The sequence below is a fragment of the Sus scrofa genome, chromosome 9, assembly GCF_000003025.6.
Source record: "Sus scrofa isolate TJ Tabasco breed Duroc chromosome 9, Sscrofa11.1, whole genome shotgun sequence".
NCBI lineage: Eukaryota > Metazoa > Chordata > Mammalia > Artiodactyla > Suidae > Sus > Sus scrofa.
Window position 1 is genome coordinate 104,151,873 of NC_010451.4, and position 23,174 is coordinate 104,175,046.

A 23,174-nucleotide genomic window follows, 5' to 3' on the forward strand; every position below is an offset into this window, starting at 1 on the left:
GCATTTTGCATACCCATGAAATCCAGGTAAATCTCTCCATCTCACCTTAATATTCTTAATCATATCTGTGAAGACCCTTTTTCCAAATGAAGTAAAATTAACAGAGCCCATTTTTCAGTCTACTACGGCATTCTAGTAAGTTAAACTCCTAGGATAACCGAGCCGAGGTTTTTTAGGTTTTACTTATCTGTCTAGTATCATTATGAATTCACTGATTTCAACCTAAAAAATGTGCTTCCTTCTGTTAAAGTCATTATTCTTTTTGATGGTCAAATTGTCCTATCTTTGGTCAGCTGAAGTCGCTTTCAAATTGGCTTCTGTGCCTTTCTTTTCCCCACAGCTTTATTAGGGTATTACTAACACATAACACTGTGTAAGTTTAAGGTCTTGATTTGATAATTCTGTATTGCAAAATGATTACCACCCTAGTGTTAGCTAATACCTCCATCACTTCACATAATTATTATTTCTTTTTGTGGTGAGAACATTTAAGATGTACTCTACTCTAGCAACTTCCAAGTATTAATACAGTACTATTAACTACAATCACATCGTACATTAGATGCCCCAGAACTTACTCATCTTCTGATTGGAAGTTTGTGCTCTTTGACTAACAACTTCCCTTCCCTTCTATTCCCCTCCCACGTCTCCTGTAACCACCATCTGACTCTGTTTCTATGACTTTGGCTCTTTTGGGATCCACAAATACGCAAGATCATACAGTATTTGTCTTTCCCTGATTTACTTCACTTAGCATAACATCTTTAAAGTCTATCCATGTTGTCACAACTGGCAGAATTTCCTTCTTTTTCATGGTGAATGATATTCCAGCGTGTGTGTGTGTGTGTGAGAAACCTCTTTGTTCATTCATCCACTAATGGACATTTAGGTTGTTTCCTCACCTTGGCTATTGCAAATGATGCTGCAGTGAACATGGAAGTACAGATAACTTCTCTTCGAGAGCCTGTTTTCATTTCTTTTGGATATATACCCAGAAATGAGATCACTGAATCACATGGTAGTCCTATTTTTTAATTTTCTGAAGAACCTCCACACTATTTTCTGCGTTGTCTGCGCCAATTTACATCCCCACAAACAATGCACAAAGGTTCTCTTTGGGTTCTCCATGTCTTTGCTAACACTTATGTCTTGTCTTCTTTATGACAACCATCTAACAGATGAGAGATGAGAGATTATTACAGTTCTAACTTGTAACTCCCTGATGATTAGTGATGGTGAGCACCTTTTCATGTACCTGTTGGCCACTTGTATGTCTTCTTTGGAAAAATGTCAATTCATGTCTTCTGACAGTTTTTTAATTGCATTATTTGGTTTTATGCTATTGAGCTGTATGAGCTCCTTATATATTTTGAATATTAACTTTTTATCAGATACTTGATTCACAGATATTTTCTCCCATTCCATACTGTTTTTTATTTTATTTATTTTTGCTGTGCAGAGCTTTTTAGTTTGATATAGTCTCACTTTTACTTTTGGTGTCATATCCAAAAAAAATTGTTGCCAAGACCAATGTTAAGAAGCCTTTTCCCTTTGTTTTCTTCTAAGAATTTTAGTTTCAGTCTTACGTTTACATCTTTAATCCATTTAGAGTTAATTTTGTGAGTGGCATAATATAGGGGTCCAATTTCATTGTTAAGCATATATTTACTCCGTTTTCCCAACAGTATTTATTGAAGAGGCAACCCTTTCCCTGCTGAGTGTTTTTGACTCCTTTGCCAAGTATCTGCTGAATCTATATGAATGAGTTTATCTCTGGGCTCTCAATTCTGTTCCATTGGTCTATGTGTCTATTTTTATGCCAGTACCATACTGTTTTGATTATTGAAGCTTTATAGTTTAGTTTAAAACCAGCAAGTGTGATGTCTCCAGCTTTGTCCTCTTTTCTCAAGACTGCTTTGCCTATTCAAGGTCTTTTGTGATTCCATACAAATTTTAGGATAGTTTTTTTCTATTTCTGTGAAAAATGCCATTGAATTTTGATATGGGTTGCACTGAACCTATATATATGGCTTTGGGTAGTATAGACATTTTAACAATAGTAATTCTTCTGATCCACAGCAACACCAGATCCTTAACCCATTGAGCGAGGCCAGAGATCAAACCCATGTCCTCATGGATACTAAGTGGGTTCATTACCACTGAGCCACAACAGAAACTCATTATTAGTAAATCTTACTGCAAATTACAATCATTTAAATTTGGAATAAAATTAAAACGCAGGGAATATAATATTATTTTCCCAAATAGTCCAAATTGTTTTGTAATTGTTTTAATTAAGACAGCTTGAAACAATGTAGTAATCAACTAAAGATATTTCATTCCTAATTCATTTAAATAAAATAAAGCTAAAATTATTTACTGTTAAAAAGATACAAATCAGTTTCTCCACTACGTATTCTAGGCATGCAATTTTCCCATCAATTGCCATCTAAAAACTTTCAAGTCCAGGACACAGATTAATTCAAATAAATTGGTCCATTTCTATGCCCATTTTAATGCAAAACACAAAGCTGAAGCTGTAAAAGTTCATTCTTCTGATGTGATATAGTTATCCCCCTGTAATTAATGATTTTATGGTGTTGTAATAAATGATCCTTCAAAAGCAATTATCAAATAACTAATATTCAAAAAGTTAAAATTTTAATTCAGATCCAAACATTTCTTAATAATTAACATGAAGGTATTCTAATAGACTCTTGATTTGTAAGCTTGTTTACTGATTAGAAAACATTCTCAGTCATGTTTTTGCACTATTTCCTAAGTGCTGAAGCTTACCAATTCATATATTAGCGGAACATTCTACAGATTTACTCTAAATAATGTTCTATGCTAAATACCTGCAAACCTTTCCACTTTTAACATTTAGTCAACTGACAAATACTTACTGATTGCCTACTTTAATGTATTAGACCTAAAAAATGAGCTGGACCTCCTTATTCCTCACGACTCTTTGTAGAATACTGATTCTCCCTCCTACCTAAAGACACTGAGCTTTGAAACGCTGCTTGTTGGAGTCATCCAATACTCTGGGGTCATCTGTCCTCTTTCTTTAAGTATTACAACTTCTATCACTCTTTTAATGTAACTCCTATATTTTTTGGATACTTTAAAATCCACATAAATGACCTCCTTCTGCTATGGCTGACTCTTAGTTCCTTCAATCTCTCCCTCCACCAATGATCTTACTGCCAAATCCTGCCTACACAAAGATAAACTTATTTTCTACATTACCGGTTTTTCAAGCATGGTCTGTGGCCTCCTGTGAGGCTATTTCTGACACCCTTCAAAGGAGGTAGGTGAGGTCAAAACTATTTTCATAATGACACTCAGATATTATATGCTTTTTTCTCCACTAACAGTTGCATTGATGGTGCAAAAGCAATCTGAGTTAAACTAGAGATGCTTTAGCATAAATCAAGGTGATAGTGTCAAACTATATTAGCAGAACATTCTTCACTATGTACTTGCACTTAAAAAAAAAAAAAGAAACTGGACTTTTGCTTCTAAGATGGAGTAGATGTACCTTTTCCTATTCCTCCTAAGTAAAACTAAGAGTCTTGAGTATTACATATAAAACAAATAGGGCTCTGAAAGATAGAAAGAAAAAGGCAGACCAGAGCTAGTGACCTCAGGACCAGAAGAATGACAACTCACTTTAGAAGGTGAATTTTCTAAGTTGTCTTTTTGCCTCACATATCCCAGATATAGAGCTGGAGAAGCCAGGAACACAGAAAGGCCAAGGAGCACATACCATAAGAGCCCCAACAAAAGCCTATTTCCTCTAGCCAAAGGACCAGGAAAGGGGCACCTTAATGAAACTTCCAGGATCCTACACTCTCTAAAGGTCCTATGTACATCACTGATTTCTGCTGTCTCTTCACTGTTATCCCTCATTTTTTCATCCCCTAAACAATGGAGCCACAGTAGTTCCTGGACTCAGTTCTTTTCTCATCATTCTCTTGGTGACCTAATTCAGTCTCATAATTTTAAACATACTACCAATATGCTCACAAGCCTAATGGTTATCTCCATGGTAGACCTCTCTTGACCTCGGACTTAACTGTCCAAGTGCCAACCCAACATATCTACTTGCACTTAAAATGCCCCAAACCAAACTCCTAACCGCTCTTTCTTCCCCCGCAAGACCCCACCCACTATAGTTTTCTCCAGATAATGACAACCCTATCTCTTCAGGTGCACAAAAATTTGAGTCATCCTTGACTTCTCTCTCTCCTCCTCTACACTCAATCTATTAGAAAATTATGCCAACTCTGCCTTCAAAATACATCTGGTATTGTCTAGAATATTACAAATGCTTCATAACTACTTGCATTAGTTTCCTAGAGCTATCATAACAAAGTACAGGGTGGCTTAACCAACAGAAACTTATTATTTCGCCATTCTGGAGGCTAGAGGTTCAAGATCAAGGTGTTGGCAGGGCCATGCTTCCTCTGACGCTACTAGAGAAGGATCTATATTAGGCCCCTCTTCTGGCTGCTCCTAGTCATTTGGCTTGTGACAGCATAATGCCAATCTTTATGTGGCACTCTCCCTAAGTATGAGTCTGTCTCCAAATTTCTTCTTCTTATTAGGAAATTGGCCATATTGGATGATGAGCCCAATCTACTCTAGTATGACCTCAACTTAATTAATTCAACATATGAATTTCTGGAGGAAACAAATCAACTCACATAAGTCTGCAGGCTTCTGTATTGTTGTCTTCATTTGCATGTCAGCATTACCATTCTCCCACTTATTTACACTATCCCAGCCAAAACAGCCTCCCTGATAATCTTTGAGCATATTCAAGATATGCTCCAGTCTCCTTTGTACTCTCATGTAAAGCTTTTTGCATGGAGCACTCTTTTTTTCAGGTATCTTCAAGGCTTGCCCTCTCACTTCCTTCAGGTCTCAACTCATTTATCATCATCTCAGTGAGATCTTTTCTGCCTCCCTCTCTCAGAAAAATAACGACTCTCTCCTGGCCACCTGATTCTTTAATTCCCCCTTACTCTAATGTATCACATCTGGCATACTACATATATTAACTTGCTTAGGTACCTGGCATATAGGAAATGTTCAGTAAATATCTGAATAAATAAATGAACAAAACTAAAACATGGAAAGAATAGTTCTAAACATTTAAGGAGTTGATCCTTAGATGTGGTCCATTCACTGAGTTTATTAACTTAGCTGTTATGCAAAGGGATTATATGAAAATTTAAAGCTTAATTTCAACTGCAAACATAATCATTTTTTTTTTAAAAGGTTGGGGTATTATTAAAAAACCATGGGTGTTCCCGTTGTGGCACAGCAGAAACGAATCCAACTAGTATCCGTGAGCATGTGGGTTCCATCCCTGGCCTCACTCAGTGGGATGGGGATCCTGTACTGTCATGAGCTGTGTGACGCAAGTCACAAACATGGCTCTGATCCTGCATTGCTGTGGCTGTGGTGTTGGCCAGCAGCTATAGCTCCGATTCAACCCCTAGCCTGGGAAATTTCCATATGCTACAGGTGGAGCCCTAAAAAGCAAAATAAATAAATACACTAATGTAAATCACATTACATATTTTCAGCTGTGTGCTAGTTATTTTCTCATTGATGTAACAACTATAATTTGAACTTAGCCAATCTAAAATCAAATGATTCATCTTTCCCTACAGATCTACTCCAAACACAACTGACGAGTTTGACTTTTGCTGTCTCTTCCATTTATTCCTTTCTGCATCTTTTGCCCCAACTCTAGTCCAGGCTCATTTCCTCTAATGGAAGCAGTTACAAGAGCCTCAAAACCATTTAGCCTATGTGGTTCACCCTCCTCTACCCACCTATTCAATATGCTTTCACAGCAATGTTTCTAAAGCATGTTTGTTGCTCTAGTCTACAATACTTCCTCTTACTGCTTAAAAAATGAAATAAAGCACCTTAGTATGGTTTTCAAGACACTCCATGACCTACCCCATGCACCTTTCTAGTCTTTTTCCTTCCTTCATACTTTATAACCCACTAAGACCAGACTATGTGGCATTCCTTGGCCTTCATTCCCATCTGCATGCCTTTGCCTAATTCCCTCCATCCGAAATTCCTCTTCTTTAGTATCTAATAATACCCTAATCACTGTTTTAGGTCTATCTCAAATATTATCACCTTATGAAGCTGTAGCAGATGTGCCTGGGTCGGTTCTTTGTATCTAATGGTTATCACTTATCACATTCTGCATATAGTCATATATGAGTATGTCATATATGACATTTCTTAGATTAAAGAAATGTATCTACAGCCTCACAGACAGAGAGCAAACTAATGGTTACCAATGGTGAGAAGGAAGTGGGGAAGGGCAAGACAGAAGTAGGGGACTAAGAGGTAAAAACTACCAAATATAAAATAAATAAGCTGCAAGGATATATTGTACAGTACAGAGTATATAACCTATATTTTATAACTATGTAAACCTTTAAAGTATAACTTAAAAAACTGTGAATCACTATGCTGTACACCTGAAACTTATACAAATACTATACATCAACTATATCTCAATTAAAAAAATACACCTAGGAGTTCCCATCTTGGCTCAGTGGTTAAAGAACCCAACTAGCATCCATGAGGACACGGGTTCGATCCCTGGCCTTGCTCAGTAGGTTAGGGATCCGGCATTGCCATGAGCTGTGGTGTAGTCACAGATGTGGCTCAGATCTGACATTGCTGTGGCTCTGGCATAGGCCAGAGGCTACAGCTCTGAGTGGACCCGTAGCCTGGGAACCTCCATATGCTACAGATGCAGCCCTAAAAAGACAAACAACAAAAAACAACAACCAAAAAAACCCCAAAACATCTAAAACACTTTCACATCCCATAAGCACCTTGAACAATGCACTGTACATAATAAGACTCAAAACAAACATATAGAAAGTGATCCAATATATCAGATTTCAAATAAGAGACGATATAATGAAATTAAATTACTTACAATATATACAGTCTGATCTTTGAGATTTTCAGCTTTGGTTATTTGTTTAAACAAGCGAACAAAGTCATTAAATGTTTCACAAGTTATTTCAGCAGAACAGTCATCCTCTGAAGAACTAAGATGATTTAACTTGTTTAAAATTTTTTCCAAAAGCAGCCTCAAGGTAAAGCACTCCACACAATTCACAAAGACATGTGGCAGCTGAAAAAAAAAAAAAAAAAAAAAACAGAAACAAAGTGTAAACAGAAAACACAACAATATCTGCTGGATATTTCCCATTTGCCCTTCTAAATCTCTATCTCACCATTCTCTACATTCCTCTGTGCTCTAGGAGGCTGACCACTAAAGACTGTATCACCCAGACTCTTGTTTTCTGGCTCTGGTTGTATCAGTCAGTTAGAAGAACCAGGAGACCAAAGGAGGTAGGGTAAGAGAAAGAAACTGAGTATTTATTCCCTTGACCCCCATCCCCACCCCTCAGTGACCCACAGTTTGACAGTAGCGCCACCTTCTACCAAAGACAATACATCTTGAGTTGGGCAGCCCCTCATCAAAGACTAAGGTTCTTGCTGGAGTGCGGTAACAGTTCCTTCCTGTGGTCTATTCCAGTCTGAGGGAGTTGGGTAAAAGCTCCCACCGTGTCACAGCCCCTTATTAATTCTTTTAACATTTTTTCAACAATTGTAAAATAGTCCCTTCACTAAACTCACTTCAGTAATTTGAGTTTTCATTTATTTCCCACAGGGCTTCAAAACAAACTTGCAATTTCCTCTAAAGAATTCTTACAAAGAAATCCAAGGACATGATAACGTTAAAATTCTAGTGGGAATTTCGTACTTATAATTTTAAGATAATATTTTTAATAGTGAACAGACCCAGGCCCAAAAAAAAAAGAAGAAGAATTTAAGAGGGAGTTCTCTGATGACCTAGTAGGTTAAGACTCCGGCACTTTCACCACTGTGGCTCAGGTCACTGCTGTGATGCAGGTTTGATCCCTAGCCTAGAAACTTCCACATGCCATGTGTGTGGCAAAAAAGGAAAGAAAAGAAAAAGAGCGGAACAGAACCTGAAATAAACGTTGCAACACTCATTCAAAAAAAAAAAAAAAAGAATTCTAAGAGTTAGAAACCATAATAATCCTCTTATGAGGATTGAAAACTAGCTTTTCGTTTAGAAACTTAACAAAATGGAAGTAATTCCAGATGTAACAAGAAAACTAAACTTACAGATACAGCGTGTCTTCCAAATAAAATCCCAAAAGCAGTACTGATCATTCAGAGGAAGCTTGTGGCATCTGGCACAAACAATGGAACCTACGACTATTTTTAGTGATATACTGTAATTCTCACCCAATAAGGAGGCTTTTCTTTCTCAGAGTAACAGTGTAACTAAGGCTACATTACATTTACTCAAGCACAATTTCACTAGCATTTTCTGACTTCCTTTACCCCCACTCCTTTATGAACTAGAGTCTACAAAATCTCCATTATAGTGTATTGCTAACTGCTATCTGTGTGTTATCTATAACCTTTAATATAAGTATATTCTAAGTCTCTTTGTATACCTGTACCTGAAGAAGTGATGATAATCATTTACTACAGTGATGCAGTAATGGCAAAAATCATCATGCATTAAAAAATGAAATTCAGCCCTTAAATAGGGAACTGTCATATTCAGTTGTCATGCTTTTATACAATACAGGTATTTTTGGACAGTTCATGCAAGGAGTTACAAATGCAAAGGTAACTAAGCCAGGACCTTTCACACTCAGGTTCTTAAGTCTGGTATGAAGCCCACGCATCAGTATTTGGTAAGGCACAGGCAATCTTCAGGATCGAAGGCTAAAACCCACAAGTTGAAACATGCCAAGAACTGTGCTACGGGTAATCTCAGGAAACTCAGTTTCACACCAGAGAAACACAAACATACATCAGAGCTGAAAGGGATAAATATTATGACAGGTTTAAGCATAACAAAGGGGCATCTAACACAGACTAGAGAGTTAAGAAAGGCTACCCAGAGTATAAATAGAAGAAAATCTAGCAAAATAAATGAGCATTTCCCAAACAATAGCCAAGGTGGAGTGAATGAGTAAAAGAAAACCATTCCAAGCAGAGGGAGCAGTACGTGCCAAGGGTTAAAGAGACAGCAAGAACTCCAAGTAGTCCAGTATGTCAGACAAAACACCAAAAATCCAGAACTCCCTGGTGGCCTAGCAGTTATGGATTCCACACTGTCACTGCTGAGGCTTGGGTTGGATCCCTGGCCCAGGTCCAGATGCTCAGGACCAGCAAACAAAAACAAAAACAAACAAAAACCCACGCATACTCTGAGTTAGAGCTAGGACTAGGGGTAGCAAACCACAGCCTTCAGGCCAGCCACCTATTTTGATATATAAAGTTTTATGAGAACACAGCCATGCCTGTTCAGATAGATACTGTCCATGGCTGCTTTCATACTAAGGTAGAGTTGAGTAGTTGTAATAAAAACTACATGGCCCACAAACCTAAAATACTTACTATCTGGCCCCTTAAAAAAAATTTGCCCATCCCTGGCTTAGGATATGAAGAAGGGTGTGTGGCAATAATCAGGAAAATAGCAGCTAACATTTACTGAGAGCTTATTATATACTAAGTATTGTAATAAGCACTTTTCATGTATTACTCACCGAATTCTCACAATTCCCAAATTTTGTCACTATTAGCCTACTTTTCAGATGGGGAAAGCACTAAGGGGTGGACCCAGAAGAACATGAGTTTGTCAGACTCTATCCCAAACTCCTAGGCATTATATTATCAAAGATAAACCAAATTCAGCTCATAAAGGGTCTTATGTATCAGGCAAATACCTGGACATTTTTCTGAAGATCTAAGGTAAGATTTTCAAGGATTAGCTTACAGGATGAAGAAGAGACCACGCTTAGGAAACCACTATAGAAGTAAATGGAAGAAACAACGGTGGTTCAAACTCAGATAGCACCAATGGCTATGATTAAAGCTACACAGAGTCAAGATTAATGATTTAGAATCAAGAGGAATTTACTGGTTCAATTTACTGAGAGTGAGGATAAAGAAAGAGTACAGGGGAGTTCATGTCATGGGGTAGCAAAAACAAATCCAACTAGGAACCATGAGGTTGCAGGTTCGATCCCTGGCCTCGCTCAGTGGGTTAGGGATCTGGCATTGCAAGTGGTGTAGGTCACAGACATGGCTTGGATCTGATGTTGCTATGGCTGTGGTGTAGGCTGGCAGCTGTAGCTCTGACTGGACCCCTACCTAGCCTGGGAACCTCTGTGTGCCACAGGTGCAGCCCTAAAAAGTCAAAAAAAAAAAAAAAAAGGCATAGAGCAAGTTGAAACAACTGTGTGAATGGTGAGAGGCAAAACACAAAGAAGGGTAAAGATGATATATTTAGTTTTGTAATTGTAGAGATTCAGACTTATTAGTATCAATATTACAAATATGTACAATGGAAAAGGAAGCTTTTAATATTTTAAAGAATTTATTATTCTGTTTGTATTCCCTCAATTATTATCAGCCAATGAAAGTTAGAAAGGGGAATTTGGCTCAACTTAAAAAATACTTTCTAAATGGGCAAAAGACCTCAACAGACACTTCTCCAAAGAGGATATACACATGGCTAGCAGGCACATGAAAAAATGCTCAACATCACTAATTATTAGAGAAATGCAAATCAAAACTACTATGAGGTACCACCTCATACCAGTCAGAATGGCTATCATTAACAAGTCCACAAGTAACAAATGCTGGAGAGGATGTGGAGAACAGGGAACCCTCCTACATTGTCGGTGAGAATGTAAACTGGTACAACCACTATGGAGAACAGTATAGAGATACCTCAGAAACTAAACAAAGAACTACCATACGATCCAGCAACCCCACCCTTGGGCACATAGCTGGACAAAACTTTCCCTGAAAAAGACACATGCACCCATACATTCACTGCAGCACTACTCACAATAGCGAAGACATGGAAACAACCTAAATGTCCATCAACAAATGAATGGATTAAGAAGATGTGGTATATATACACAATGGACTACTACTCGGCCATAAAAAAGAATAAAATAATGTCATTTGCAGCAACATGGGATAGAACTAGAGACTCTCATACTAAGTGAAGTAAGTCAGAAAGAGAAAGACAAATACCATGTGGTATCACTCATATCTGGAATCTAATTAACAGCACAAATGAACCTTTCCACCGAAAAGAAAATCATGGACTTGCAGAATAGACTTGTGGTTGCCAAGGAGGAAGGGGAGGGATTGGGATGGATCAGGAGTCTGGGGTTAACAGATGCAAACTATTGCTTCTGGAGTGGATAAGCAATGAGATCTGCTGTATAGCACTAGTCACTTATGACAGAACATGATGGAGGATAACGTGAGAAAAAGAATGTATATTTATGTGTGACTGGGTCACTCTGCTGTACAGTAGAAATTGATAGGAGCTCCCGTCATGGCACAGTGGTTAATGAATCCGACTAGGAACCATGAGGTTGTGGGTTCAATCCCTGGCCCTGCTCAGTGGGTTAAGGATCCTGCATTGCCTCCATTGTGGTGTAGGCCAGCAGCTGCAGCTCTGATTCGACCCCCAGCCTGGGAACATCTATATGCCACAGGTGTTGTCTTTAAAAAAAAAAAAAAAAGAATAGCAAAAGGTAAACTAGACCAGCCATCTCCCAGATTCCTTCTATTTCTAAGAGGCTACGAGTGAAAATCAATAAACACTGAGTTTGAGGAATTCTTACCTCTAAAGTTTTCAACAAAGTTTGTGTTACATAAGTCTTTCCACTGGCAGTATGTCCATAAATAAAAATGGATGGAAAGCTGAAATGATGCCTCTACAAGAGAAGAGACAAATATCAGTTTGTACATACAAAAAATAAACATTTATCAAATTGTGAGAAAGTTTTATGTGGTACAGTAAAAAAGTCAATCCAAATTGTTTCAACAGTAAGCATTTAATGGATTCATCATCACACTTTGAACTTACTTGAACTACACTCTATTCTCTCCTGAAATTTCTGGAAAATGATATATATCTATTGGTATTACATACTACATACTACTATATATGTATGTATATATGTACATAAACTTTTTATTAAATTTTAGATTTGTATATATAAATGCTTGTGTTTTCAAATTTATGAGAGATTTAAGAGATTCTTCAAGAATAATCTTGACCGTACTCCACTTTTTTCACAACTCCTTCTTTATAGAAACTAATCTAATTCCACAGGATGCAATTTCACTCTACACTTTAAAGCTTTGAAAACTAAGCATATGTAATCATAGGATTAGAAAGAACTTCAAGAGCCCTCTGTTCTTAGGAAAGCTTACAGAATACTTCTGAATTATGCATACTACATTTTTATTCTAGCCTAAATGTATACATTTCATAAAATAAAACGATGATAAAATCTACATAGCATATATTTCAAAATACATATTCCCAAGTACATTATGAGTCAGCTACCTAGAGAAAAGTAAAAATTGTCGAACTCCCCTCTATTAGTCTGGTCAAATGCGTTTCATTCATTCAATGAACATGTACTAGACACCTACAACATGCTGAAAACCATGATGCACTGATGAGTACGAAAATTAGCTAAAGACAAAATCTGCTTTGAAGGAACTCACAGTCTAGTGGGAAGAGAGACATTTAACAAATAATCACAAGAAAACTGGATAATGCAATTTGCATGAAAAAGTAAAGTTTCTATCTATGATCATTATCTACAACAGTACAGTTGACCCTTGAACAACACAGGTTTGAACTGCATGGGTCCCCTTATACACGCATTTTTTTCAATAAATATACTGGAAAATTTTTTGCAGATTTGCAACAATTTGAAAAAACAGATGAACCAGGTAGTCTAAAAATACAGAAAAAATTATGTGTGCCATGCAACATAAAATATATGTAGATACTAACATATCCTTACACAGGCATAAAGTGGTATTTCAAATAAAATTGTGTTAATTCTCTGTAACTTTGCTTTCAAAGGATTACATTACCATACACACCATTTGGTATGCATGTGACTCCCAAACTCCTCCTCCTTCTCTCTCCCTCCCTTCTGTAACTGAAGAAACTGTGTATCGGCCTATCATCACAGAGAAGCAATTTTTTTAAAAAACTTAACAATGTGTCTCCAACACTGTATTGTAAATATGAGGGTAATACTGTATGCCAAAAACTTTATAACAATTCATTTATGAGTATATAAGTAGGTTACCAGGAAGCAATCCTATCCATTACAGTAGGCTACATAAAGCAGTCATATTGTTGCTGCTTTGTTATCAATGCATGAATCATTATACCTGCAAGTATAAAATTTTTTTTCACATCACCTTTTCATTTTTTATTTATTTATTTATTTATTTTGTCTTTTTGCTATTTCTTTGGGCCGCTCCCACAGCATATGGAGGTTCCCAGGCTAGGGGTCGAATCGGAGCTGTAGTCTCCGGCCTACACCAGAGCCAGAGTGACGCGGGATCCGAGCCGAGTCTGCAACCTACACCACAGCTCACGGCAACGCCGGATCGTTAACCCACTGAGCAAGGGCAGGGACCGAACCCGCAACCTCGTGGTTCCTAGTCGGATTCGTTAACCACTGCGCCACGACGGGAACTCCACCTTTTCATTTTTGATGTTGAGTTTTAGTAATACGTATAACTACTCCAGTGTTTTGTATTATTAAGACAGGAATGACGTAGGTACTGACAGACAATTCATTTTATAAACAGACAATGTAAACTCAGGGTATTGATAAATACAGCGGAGTACTGTAAATGTATTTCTTTTGCTTATAATTTCCTTAACATTTCCTTTACCTTATTATAAGAATACAGAGTGTAACACAAATAACATGCAAAATATGTGTGAACTGTTTATCAGTAAGGCTATCAATACTTAAATTTGGAGGGAGTCAAAAGTTACATGCCGATTTTCCAGGCCACAGAGGGTCAGGACCCCCTAACTTCATGTGATCCAAAGGTCAACCATAATCACAAAGATTATTACATTCCAGCCACCAGGTTACGAATGTCCTTTTTACAAGACACTACGCAAACACTTCTGTTGTATAAAACCCTGTTCAGTGGGGTAGGAAGCAACTTCGAGTAGCTACTCTGGACTAACACCCTCTCAAAGCTGTAGCATGTGTAAAAAATAACACGTTGGTGCCAGCGAGCTCTAATGCAGGCCGGTCCTTCCTGGGCAGTTTTCCTCAAAAGAGACTTCTCAGAAGTTATCTGAGTGAGAAGTGGGGTTGACCTACAACATCCCCTCTCCCATGCAAAAGATGGTCTAGAGGGCCCCCCCCCCCCGCCCCACTCCAACAAAAATTTAAAAATTGGAACATGTCGCCGGACCACAGAATTGTTTGCCTCCGGAATCTGGAAAAGAGAGTTGGACCACAATACCTCTCCAAACAGGGACTGCAACGTGGACACTTGGGACTCGCGACAAAGCACTATGTTTTCCAGGTGAGGCATTCTGGCGAGCACGAGCAAACAAAGCGGCCTGCAGCCCCCCTCCCTGTCTGCGCAAGGGTCTCAGCGCTCCCGCCGGAAACCAGACTCGCGGGCTTGTGGGAGGAGCTGGCGTGGCCGTGCGTCGCCATGACGTCAGCGCGCAAAAGGCCCGTCGGCAACGCCGTAGTCTTCCCAGCGCCAAGCGCTGGGCGTTGATGTTTTGCGCCACCGGGCAGAATGGTGTTGCAGAACCTGCTTCGTTGCGCTGGGCTTCTCGGGTGCGGCGTCTTGCCACCCGTTGGTCGCGAGGACAGTGCGGGGATGTGCGAACAGAAAGCGGCGGAAGGAGCTCAGGAACCCTGTGGGCTCCCAGTGAACAACGAACCTGTGCCTTTGGTTTTCCTGCTTTGCGGCCCCAAATTTAGAAACTTTTAAGCCCTGGGAGCTTTGTCACGTAGCCCCACCGAGGAGGGGAAGGCGGTCGCGGAGGTAGACCCGCCTTCTTAGAGGGGCAGGCCGAAAGCGGGCTCAGAAGACCGGTAGTCTCAAAAGCTGGGTTTTTTCCCCCTGATGAGAGTGTGGGAAATTAATGGCGTTTGGTGTAAAAAAGACCGATAGAGTTGAAGAAACAGCTTGGAATTATTACTCAGTGCAAGCTACAAAACAGATCTGGAAAAAAAGCCTTTCCTCCTAATGGGAGGAAGTCCCTTTGTAAGTGGGTGAGGGAGACAAGAGTGAAAAACAATGCTGCTTTTAGCATAAGGCTTTCCATTTATTTGTGGAATTACCTACTGGAAACCAAACACTCTAGAAGATTCTGGAAACAAAAAGATTCAGAGGCGTTCCCTGGTTAGGCATTTCCGGCTAAGGATTGGGGTTATCATTGTGAGTCGGGTTCAGTCCCTGGCCTGGAAACTTACGCAGGTGCTACTGGATGCAGCCGAAAGGAAAAAGACATGTAGAAAGAAATGTATGATGAAAACAGGATTTGAAGCTGTTGGGTTGGGCCACTGACTCAACTACTTCCAAAGAGATCTTGAAAGAATTGTTGACCCATTCATTTTGAAAATTAACTTCCTTTTCTATAAAAGAGTGATAATAATAGCTGAGTTATTGCTAGGGGTAAAAGATTATATACTTAGTGCCTGATGTACAATGATTTAAGTCATGGGCATCATAATCAGAATCTTGTGTTTGTAATAGCCAAAAAGATCTTTTGATAGTCATGGTGTCTAACTTACCAGCTAGTCAAAATCAAATTTTAACCAATTCAAGTGCAGTTAAGTCCTTTAAGACAATTATAAAGGGTACAGTGGGACCATCCATCAAATCTTTCAGTGTTTCTTCCTAAGGGAAGCTTCTCACCTTGTGCTTCTCGTCTTTAAGCTCACGTTCAGCCTCCCTGGCCTCCTTGCTTTCTCTGGACCATGCTGAGCCTGCTCCAACTTCTTGTGACTCTGTTCTGGCAGCTATTTACATAGCATTTACATAGTATTAGATATTATAAGTAATCTAGAAGTGACTTAAAATATATGGGAGGATGTGCATCAGTTATACACAAATACATCATCTTTTTATGAGACTTGAGCATCTGCGGAGTCAATCCTCATGAACAGCGAGGGGCCACTGTACTCACATTGATTAGTTTTCATAGTAATCATGTTTGGAAACAACCAGGGATGTTAAGTGATTAAAATACTTACCTATTTTATCAAGAGTAAGAGCCATAACGCAATATACTCTGAAGCATAACTTTTTTATTGTGTCAAAATTGTGGAACAACTCTATTAAAACTATACCAAAATATAAAATGCAAAAAAATGGTGTAAGTTTAAGGAAAAGTTAACAAATCCACCACTATAGCAGAAGATTTCAATGGCATATTTCTAAATAATTCTTAGGTTTAAGCAGACAAAAATAGTAAGGATATAGGAGGTTTGAAAAACAGAATCAACAAGCTTGATTTGCCAGATACACACCTTTCCTGCACTGGAAATGGAACCCTCCTGCACTGTTGGTGGGAATGTAAATTGGTACAACCACTATGGAGAACAGTATGGATGTATCTTAGAAAACTATACATAGAACTACCATATGACCCAGCAATCCCACTCTTGGGCATATATCCAGACAAAACTTTCCTTGAAAAAGACACATTCACCCATAAGTTCACTGCAGCACTATTCACAATAGCCAAGACATGAAAACAACCTAAATGTCCATTGACAGATGAATGGATTAAGAAGATGTGGATTGTATACACAATGGAATACTATTCAGCCATAGAAAAGAACAAAATCATGCTATTTGCAGCAACCTGGATGGAACTAGAGCCTCTCATACTGGGTGAAATAAGTCAGAAAGAGAAAGACAAATACCATATATCACATATCTGAAATCCAATATATGGCACAAATGAACCTTTCCACAGAAAAGAAAATCATGAACATGGGGAACAGACATGTGGTTGCCAAGGGGGAGGGAGGGGGATGGATTGGGAGTCTGGAGTTAATAGATGCATTTGGAATGGATAAGCAGTGAGATCCTGCTGTATAGAACTGGGAACTATATTTAGTCACTTACAATGGAGCATGGTAATGTGAGAAAAAAGAATGCATATATATGTGTGTGTGACTGGGTCACCTTGCTGTACAATGGAAAATCGACAGAAAACTGTAAACCAGCTATAATGGAAAAAACAAAAATCATTGAAAAAATAAAAATACGTTATACTTACAAAAAAAAAAAAAAAATCAAGTTAGGAGTTCCTGTTGTGGGCCAGCAGGTTAAGCAACCAACATAATATCTGTGTAGATGCGTTTCAGTCCCTGGCTTGACTCAGTGGGTTAGGGGTCCGGTGTTGCAGAAAGCTAAGACATGGGTCGCAGATAAGGCTTGGAGCTGGTGTTGCTGTGATTGCCTAGCCAATGGGCTAGACGGGCAGCTGCAGCTCAGATGAGACCCCTCGTCTGGGAGCTTCTATGTGCCACAGGTATGGCCATAAATAAACAAATAACTCAAGGGAAAATATCAGATTTCTAAAAACATATAACACTAGCAATAAGAAATAGTTAAATCTTGTAGAATGCATTTTATAAGAGGGAAGTAGAGACTTAAAAAACTAGAAACTAAAGCTGAATTCAACTTAACAAGACAAAAAAAAAACCCCAAAAGTATACAAAGAAGGAAAAATAAAGATTAAATATAGAAAATTATAAAATAGACAACAAATATCAAATAGGGAGAATCAATAAAGCCAAGGTTGTCTTTTAAAAAAGTAACATACCAGAGGTATAATTTGATAATAAGTAGAAATGTTTTCATAAATAAATATGCAGTTAAAATTATAGCGAGAATAATATTGAAAAACTTGATGCTAATAAACTTAGTCTTACTGTCTCAGTGTTTGTGTTCCCCGCCCCCCATCATATATTGAAATCCAACTGCCCAATATGGTGGTTTTAGGAGGTGGGGCCTTTGGAAAGTGATTAAGTCGAGAGGGTGGAGCCCTCCTGATAGGATTATTGCTCTTATAGCTGAGGATCCACAGAGCTCCCTGCTCCTTCTACCCCTTGAGCATTTGGTTGAAGAGCAGCAGCTGTGGAACCAGGAAGCGCGCTCTCAGCAGAGCCTGAAAATGCTGGTACCTGGATCTTGGACTTCTCAGACTCCCAAACTGTGAGAAATGGTTTTCGGTTGCTTATAAGCTACCCTGTCAGTGGTGTTTCATTATAGCAGTCTGAATGGACTATGACAGTCGTTTGAATGATTTGTTTGTGTTTTTTTTTCAGTGTTCTTGCTGCACACTTAGCTTTTGGCCTTTCCCACTTGCCATTCAGAAGTGGTCTCTTGCCACATTCTTACTTCTCCCCCAGAAACAGAATGTTGCTTTTTGTGACTTAGTATCTGCTTATCTGATTGGTGGGTGAGAGAGTGTCTTTGTCCATCTTGTCCTGCTTCGGTCTTAGGCAAACTCTGGACATCAAGAGTGTTTTTTTCCCTCCGTAAACCTGTACTCCCCATAGCAGTTGAACTCTTCAGTGTGTCTTTTGAAGATCTTGTGTGGGAGCATATTTTCTGCTGTGCTTCTAGGAGGAGAGGGTTTTTCCTTTCACCCTCCTCCCAGACGTAGGTTCAGGCTTAAGACTTTTGTTTTATAGAGAACAAGGGTCTAAGCAGGGCTTTTGTTCACTTCTCAGTTCCTGACATTTCTCAAAGTTCTTTTCCCGTCTTTGTGGTGGGCATCCAGTGGAGTTCTGAGGAGAGAAGCCTATGAGGGGGTGTGGGCTCCCCTTCTGTCTGTGGCTCTGCATTGGCCACAGTCGGCCTTTAACGAATTATCTAAATTTTTGGCTGAATATTTTTACCTGCTTGTATGGCACCTGTCTTTTCCCCAGCCCCTATTTTACCACAGGTGAGTTGGGTCTCCCATCCCATCTCTCCTGGGAGGAGCCTACTTAGTTTTCCTGTAATCTTCACTCACTGATGGGTTAAAGAAAAAAAAAATTTTTTTTTGGTTTATCCAGCTTTTTGTTGTTGTTAGGGTAGATGTGATGTTCTTTCCAGATCTTTACAATCTAGATAATAGTGGAACACAACTAAATATTTTTTAAACCCAGGCAGTTCCCTTGTTTCATTTCCCTTTTTACTCATCCTTTCTGCCCTTGGTTTGAACCTTCCATCTGAAAGTACTTTCATTATTGATTCAGGCTGCATTTTCTAGGCAGCCAAACCTAACACATCTGCCTATCATAAGTCTAAGCCCCAATGCTATATAACACCCCCAATTTTCTCAAAAAATTTTCTTATCAAGTCTCATAGGAATCTATCATTTACACTTGTTATAGCACCTACAACTATCAACTTTCTGTTACAGGTATTTGTGCCTATGGTTTTTTTCAGGCAACAATTAAATATGAAAATACCCAGATTCATTTATTAATTCCTTCATTTATTAATCTAGCATTTATTGAGAACTGATAATGCTGGAGTGCAGTGGGATGCAGTGTGACCTAGAGAGACACTGTACCCATCCTTGTGAAAAATTGGAATCTGGCAGAGAAGACAAGCAGTGAAGATGTAATTAGACCCTTATTGAGTGCTCCAAATGCCGAGTCTCATTAAATAATAATGATTAATATAAATACTTTAAAAATGAATGAGTGGTTGAACAAATGTACGAGTAATAATCCCTTATCCACATTTTTTCCCTCTCTTCTTTGTTACATTTAGCCTAAACTATAATGTTTCTTATGGTCCCTATCACATTACTTGAGAAGTTCACTTCTTATAGCCCCAGGAAATATTTTGCACAAAACCCTTTCTTTGATAAATGCTCAAAAAGGATCTCTTTCTAAGCATTGGGTTTTCATTACAGGACCACAGTATTCAGTGTTTTATACTATCTGAGAACTACTAACATATATTAGAAGTCTTTTAAAAAATTTCACTGAATAGGACAAATATTTTAAAATTCATCTCTACTCAAATTCATTTCAATGACATAATTTAAAAAATTATACCACCCAAGAAAAAGTAATAAGGATATGTAATGAAACTATATTCAAAAGTAATTTATGTCATGAAATAAAAGAAAATCCAATATCAGAGTGAGATTAAATCAATATTAAGTTGAAAAAGCAATTTTGTTAACTTTTCCACTGCAATAGCCAGATCCATTATTTTTACATTACGTTTTTTTTAAAACTTTCAATATTGCATTTCTGAGGAGAATTTATTGGACAGGGTGATTTAACACTTCTTAAAAGACATTATATTTGCTTTTACTAGTGAATATTCATGATTACTTTCTTATTCAAAAGACTAATAATGAAACATAGGCTCTAGAGTTAAATAGACTTGACTTAGAATCTTGGCTCCAACACTCATTAACTGTGACCTTAGGCATATTAGAAATTACTTTTCTAAGTCTTTTTTTTTTTTCTCATCTCTAAAGTGAGGAAAATAAAAATAAAGCCTACCTCACAAGGCTGGCTTTCCTTTATCTTCAAGAGGAGATGATCCCCACCCACACTGAACATCCCCAGCAGCCTTGCTGTCCTTCATTACAATGCAAGCACCACAGTAAGAGGCAGAGATATTGCTGGCTTTGCTTTATGTGTTCTCCCCAGCACCTTGAATAATGACTAGCATGTATGATGCTCAGCTAATATTTATCAATGAAAGTTACATGATGTGTTTAACACAGTGCCCAGCACATGACAAATACCCAATATATACTATGATTATAATTATTTTTTGATGAATCAGCCTGACCAGCATTAAACTTATTTGTCTACCTGCCGCCCCCATAGTTGTTCCATCTGTGTAAATTGGCATTACATTTTTCCAGTTGCTTAGGCCAATAGTTTTAAAGTCATATTTCTTTTCCTTTTTTCTTAAAACTCACAAATCCATCATAAATCCTGGCTATAACTTCAAAATATGGTTCTCAGTCACTCCTCCATGAGTGTCCAGAATTTCTACATGTCTTGTAAGCAAGAGGCTAACTGCCCTTTTTCCAGGACTGTCTATTCCAGGGTGTTGAGCTAGCCAACAGCTATCGAAGCCATAGTATCTCCCTCTGGGGCAAAGGATTTCTTTCTGGTGTAATAAAGATAATCTCTCAGGAGTCAAATGCAGGTGTATTTACTATCCATTATAAAAGGTCCAGGTTCCCCATGTTTAGGGTTCCCTTTGATGTAACAAAACCCACTGCCTGTGCAGATGTTACCTGGTCTGTAGAAATCAGGGCTTGAGTAACCCACACCAACATGCTGGGACTGGGACATAAAATCAAAAGTGCACATCATAGAAGACTTGCTGAAGAAAATGATGTGATATAAATACAGAAATAGAAGTAGGAGTTAGCCAGGTAAGTAAGAAGAAGGTATAGTGTTGCAGTGCTAGAAAGAGCATAAAAACATTAGAAAAGCTGCAGGTGTTTGAACAGAGCCAGGGCATCGGGTACTAGGTAGAGAGAAGGCTGAGGGAGAATTTAAAAAAAAAAACAAACTTGGAGAGGTAAGAGTGTCCTGGGTATAAAAGATCATATAGGCCATAACAGAGTTTAGATAGGATCTCAAAGATTATAGGGAGCCATTGAAGGATTTCGAGCGGGGATTTTTTACATCTTAGAAACATCACAGTGGCCACAGTATTGAGAACAGTATTAAACAGGCAAGATTGGAAACACAGAGACCTTTTAAATCTCTGATTTGGGAAACTGGTTTAGAGGTTTTTAAGAAATTCAAATAGGAAATGGCAGAAGGAAGGTCAGTTAAGGACTGAAATCTTGCATGGATTGTGATGTTTTCAAGTTTCCCATCTGTAGATTTCAAATAAAAACTGCATTAAACCATAAAAACACTTGCAAGGAAATTCAGTTATGTTCTGATACTTCCCTGTGTAAATATGGTCTTGTCTGATAGATCAAATATTAAAAACTTCCCCCATTTTTTTCCTTTTTAAAAAAATTCCAAGTGTTTTAGAGAAATTGGTGATCAAATATCTGGAAAAACTTCCTCCTACTTGTCAGGATGTAAATTAATTACTAGTTTGAACGACATAGAACATTAAGTGACAGAAATCAAAGGGTTCTTAAAGGTCTTTTTCCATGTCTTTTTAAACATTTTTATTAAATAATAATCATATATTATGTACACACTGGTTTCTCAGTTCTTTACTGGTGATGTTTCTCTCTTAGAACTGTTTCATGATTCTGTTAGTGAAGCCCTTCCTGTTACAGAGATAACTCATAAAATTACATCCATTTACTCTTAAACTCTGGACACAATTTGGTCACTGCTTCAATGGTGTTGTGGTGAGGGGTGGGGGAAAATTAAATGCCTCTTGCTTTTATATTTAAGATGACTGATAGTGAGAATGTGTGAGTATAACTTTTCCTTTCTAATTTGGGGGACTGAAAAGTAGACTCCTCTACTGTTTATTGAAAATATCATGAAGTAACAACTATGTAAAAATTCCCACAACTGGAAAAGGTAAGATTTTTGAAGAGCATCTAATGTTTCAAGGTCTTCCTCTTGCAGTGACATATTGAATATTTTTTAAAAACAGGGCAGGGCAGATCTTGGTCTTCTGGTGTCCATTCATCAAGTTCATCTTTTCCTCCGGTGAGGGTAAATTCTTATATGACAAATAGCCAAGAGGCTTGGCCACAAGGTGGGAGTTTTTGAGTTCCCTGGGACCCCATACTCTGCTGATGCCCCGATTGTGCCATGAATTAGATAATCCAACATCAGAAAGAGATTATGAAGAGAAATACAGGTTAGAGAGCTATTCAGATGGTAGAATGACAGATTTGTTTGGATGAAGAGAGGGGAAAAACAAGAATGAGTGTCAGTATACTGAGCAGAGGTAGGGGTCATCACTGCTGTGAGAAATACTTTGGGGAGAGCTCAGGGAGGAGAGGGAAGAAGAGTTCAGTTTTGGGTGGGCAGAGTTTGAGAAGCCCGAGAGGCATCCAAATGGTGATGCCCAGTTGGTTAAGCGGTTCTGGAGTTTAAAAAACAGCTTAAACTAAACACTCAGATTAGAGAGTCATTAACATTTAAATGGCTGTTAAATTCAAGGACTAAGTGAAGTCCTTCAAGGAGCATGGATAGAATGAAGAGATGAAAGAAGGGGAATATGAAAATCTGAAAAACATATACATTCAG

The 23,174-nt window shown here is 38.3% G+C and overlaps 1 protein-coding gene across 3 annotated transcripts in view; it reads right to left on the minus strand.

Moving 5' to 3' along the window:
- Positions 1–14,658, minus strand: part of ORC5 (origin recognition complex subunit 5) — an 87,739-nt gene extending 73,081 nt beyond the window's left edge. For all 3 annotated transcript variants that reach the window (XR_002335901.1, XR_002335900.1, XM_021063496.1), the window contains exons 1-3: positions 14,446–14,658; positions 11,763–11,855; positions 6,992–7,192 (exon numbers count right to left, since the gene is read on the minus strand). Coding sequence is in view for 1 of the 3 variants with exons in the window: in XM_021063496.1 (XP_020919155.1) it covers positions 6,992–7,192; positions 11,763–11,855; positions 14,446–14,517 (366 nt within the window). In the remaining 2 variants the exon portion in view is untranslated. The remainder of the gene's footprint in view (positions 1–6,991; positions 7,193–11,762; positions 11,856–14,445) is intronic.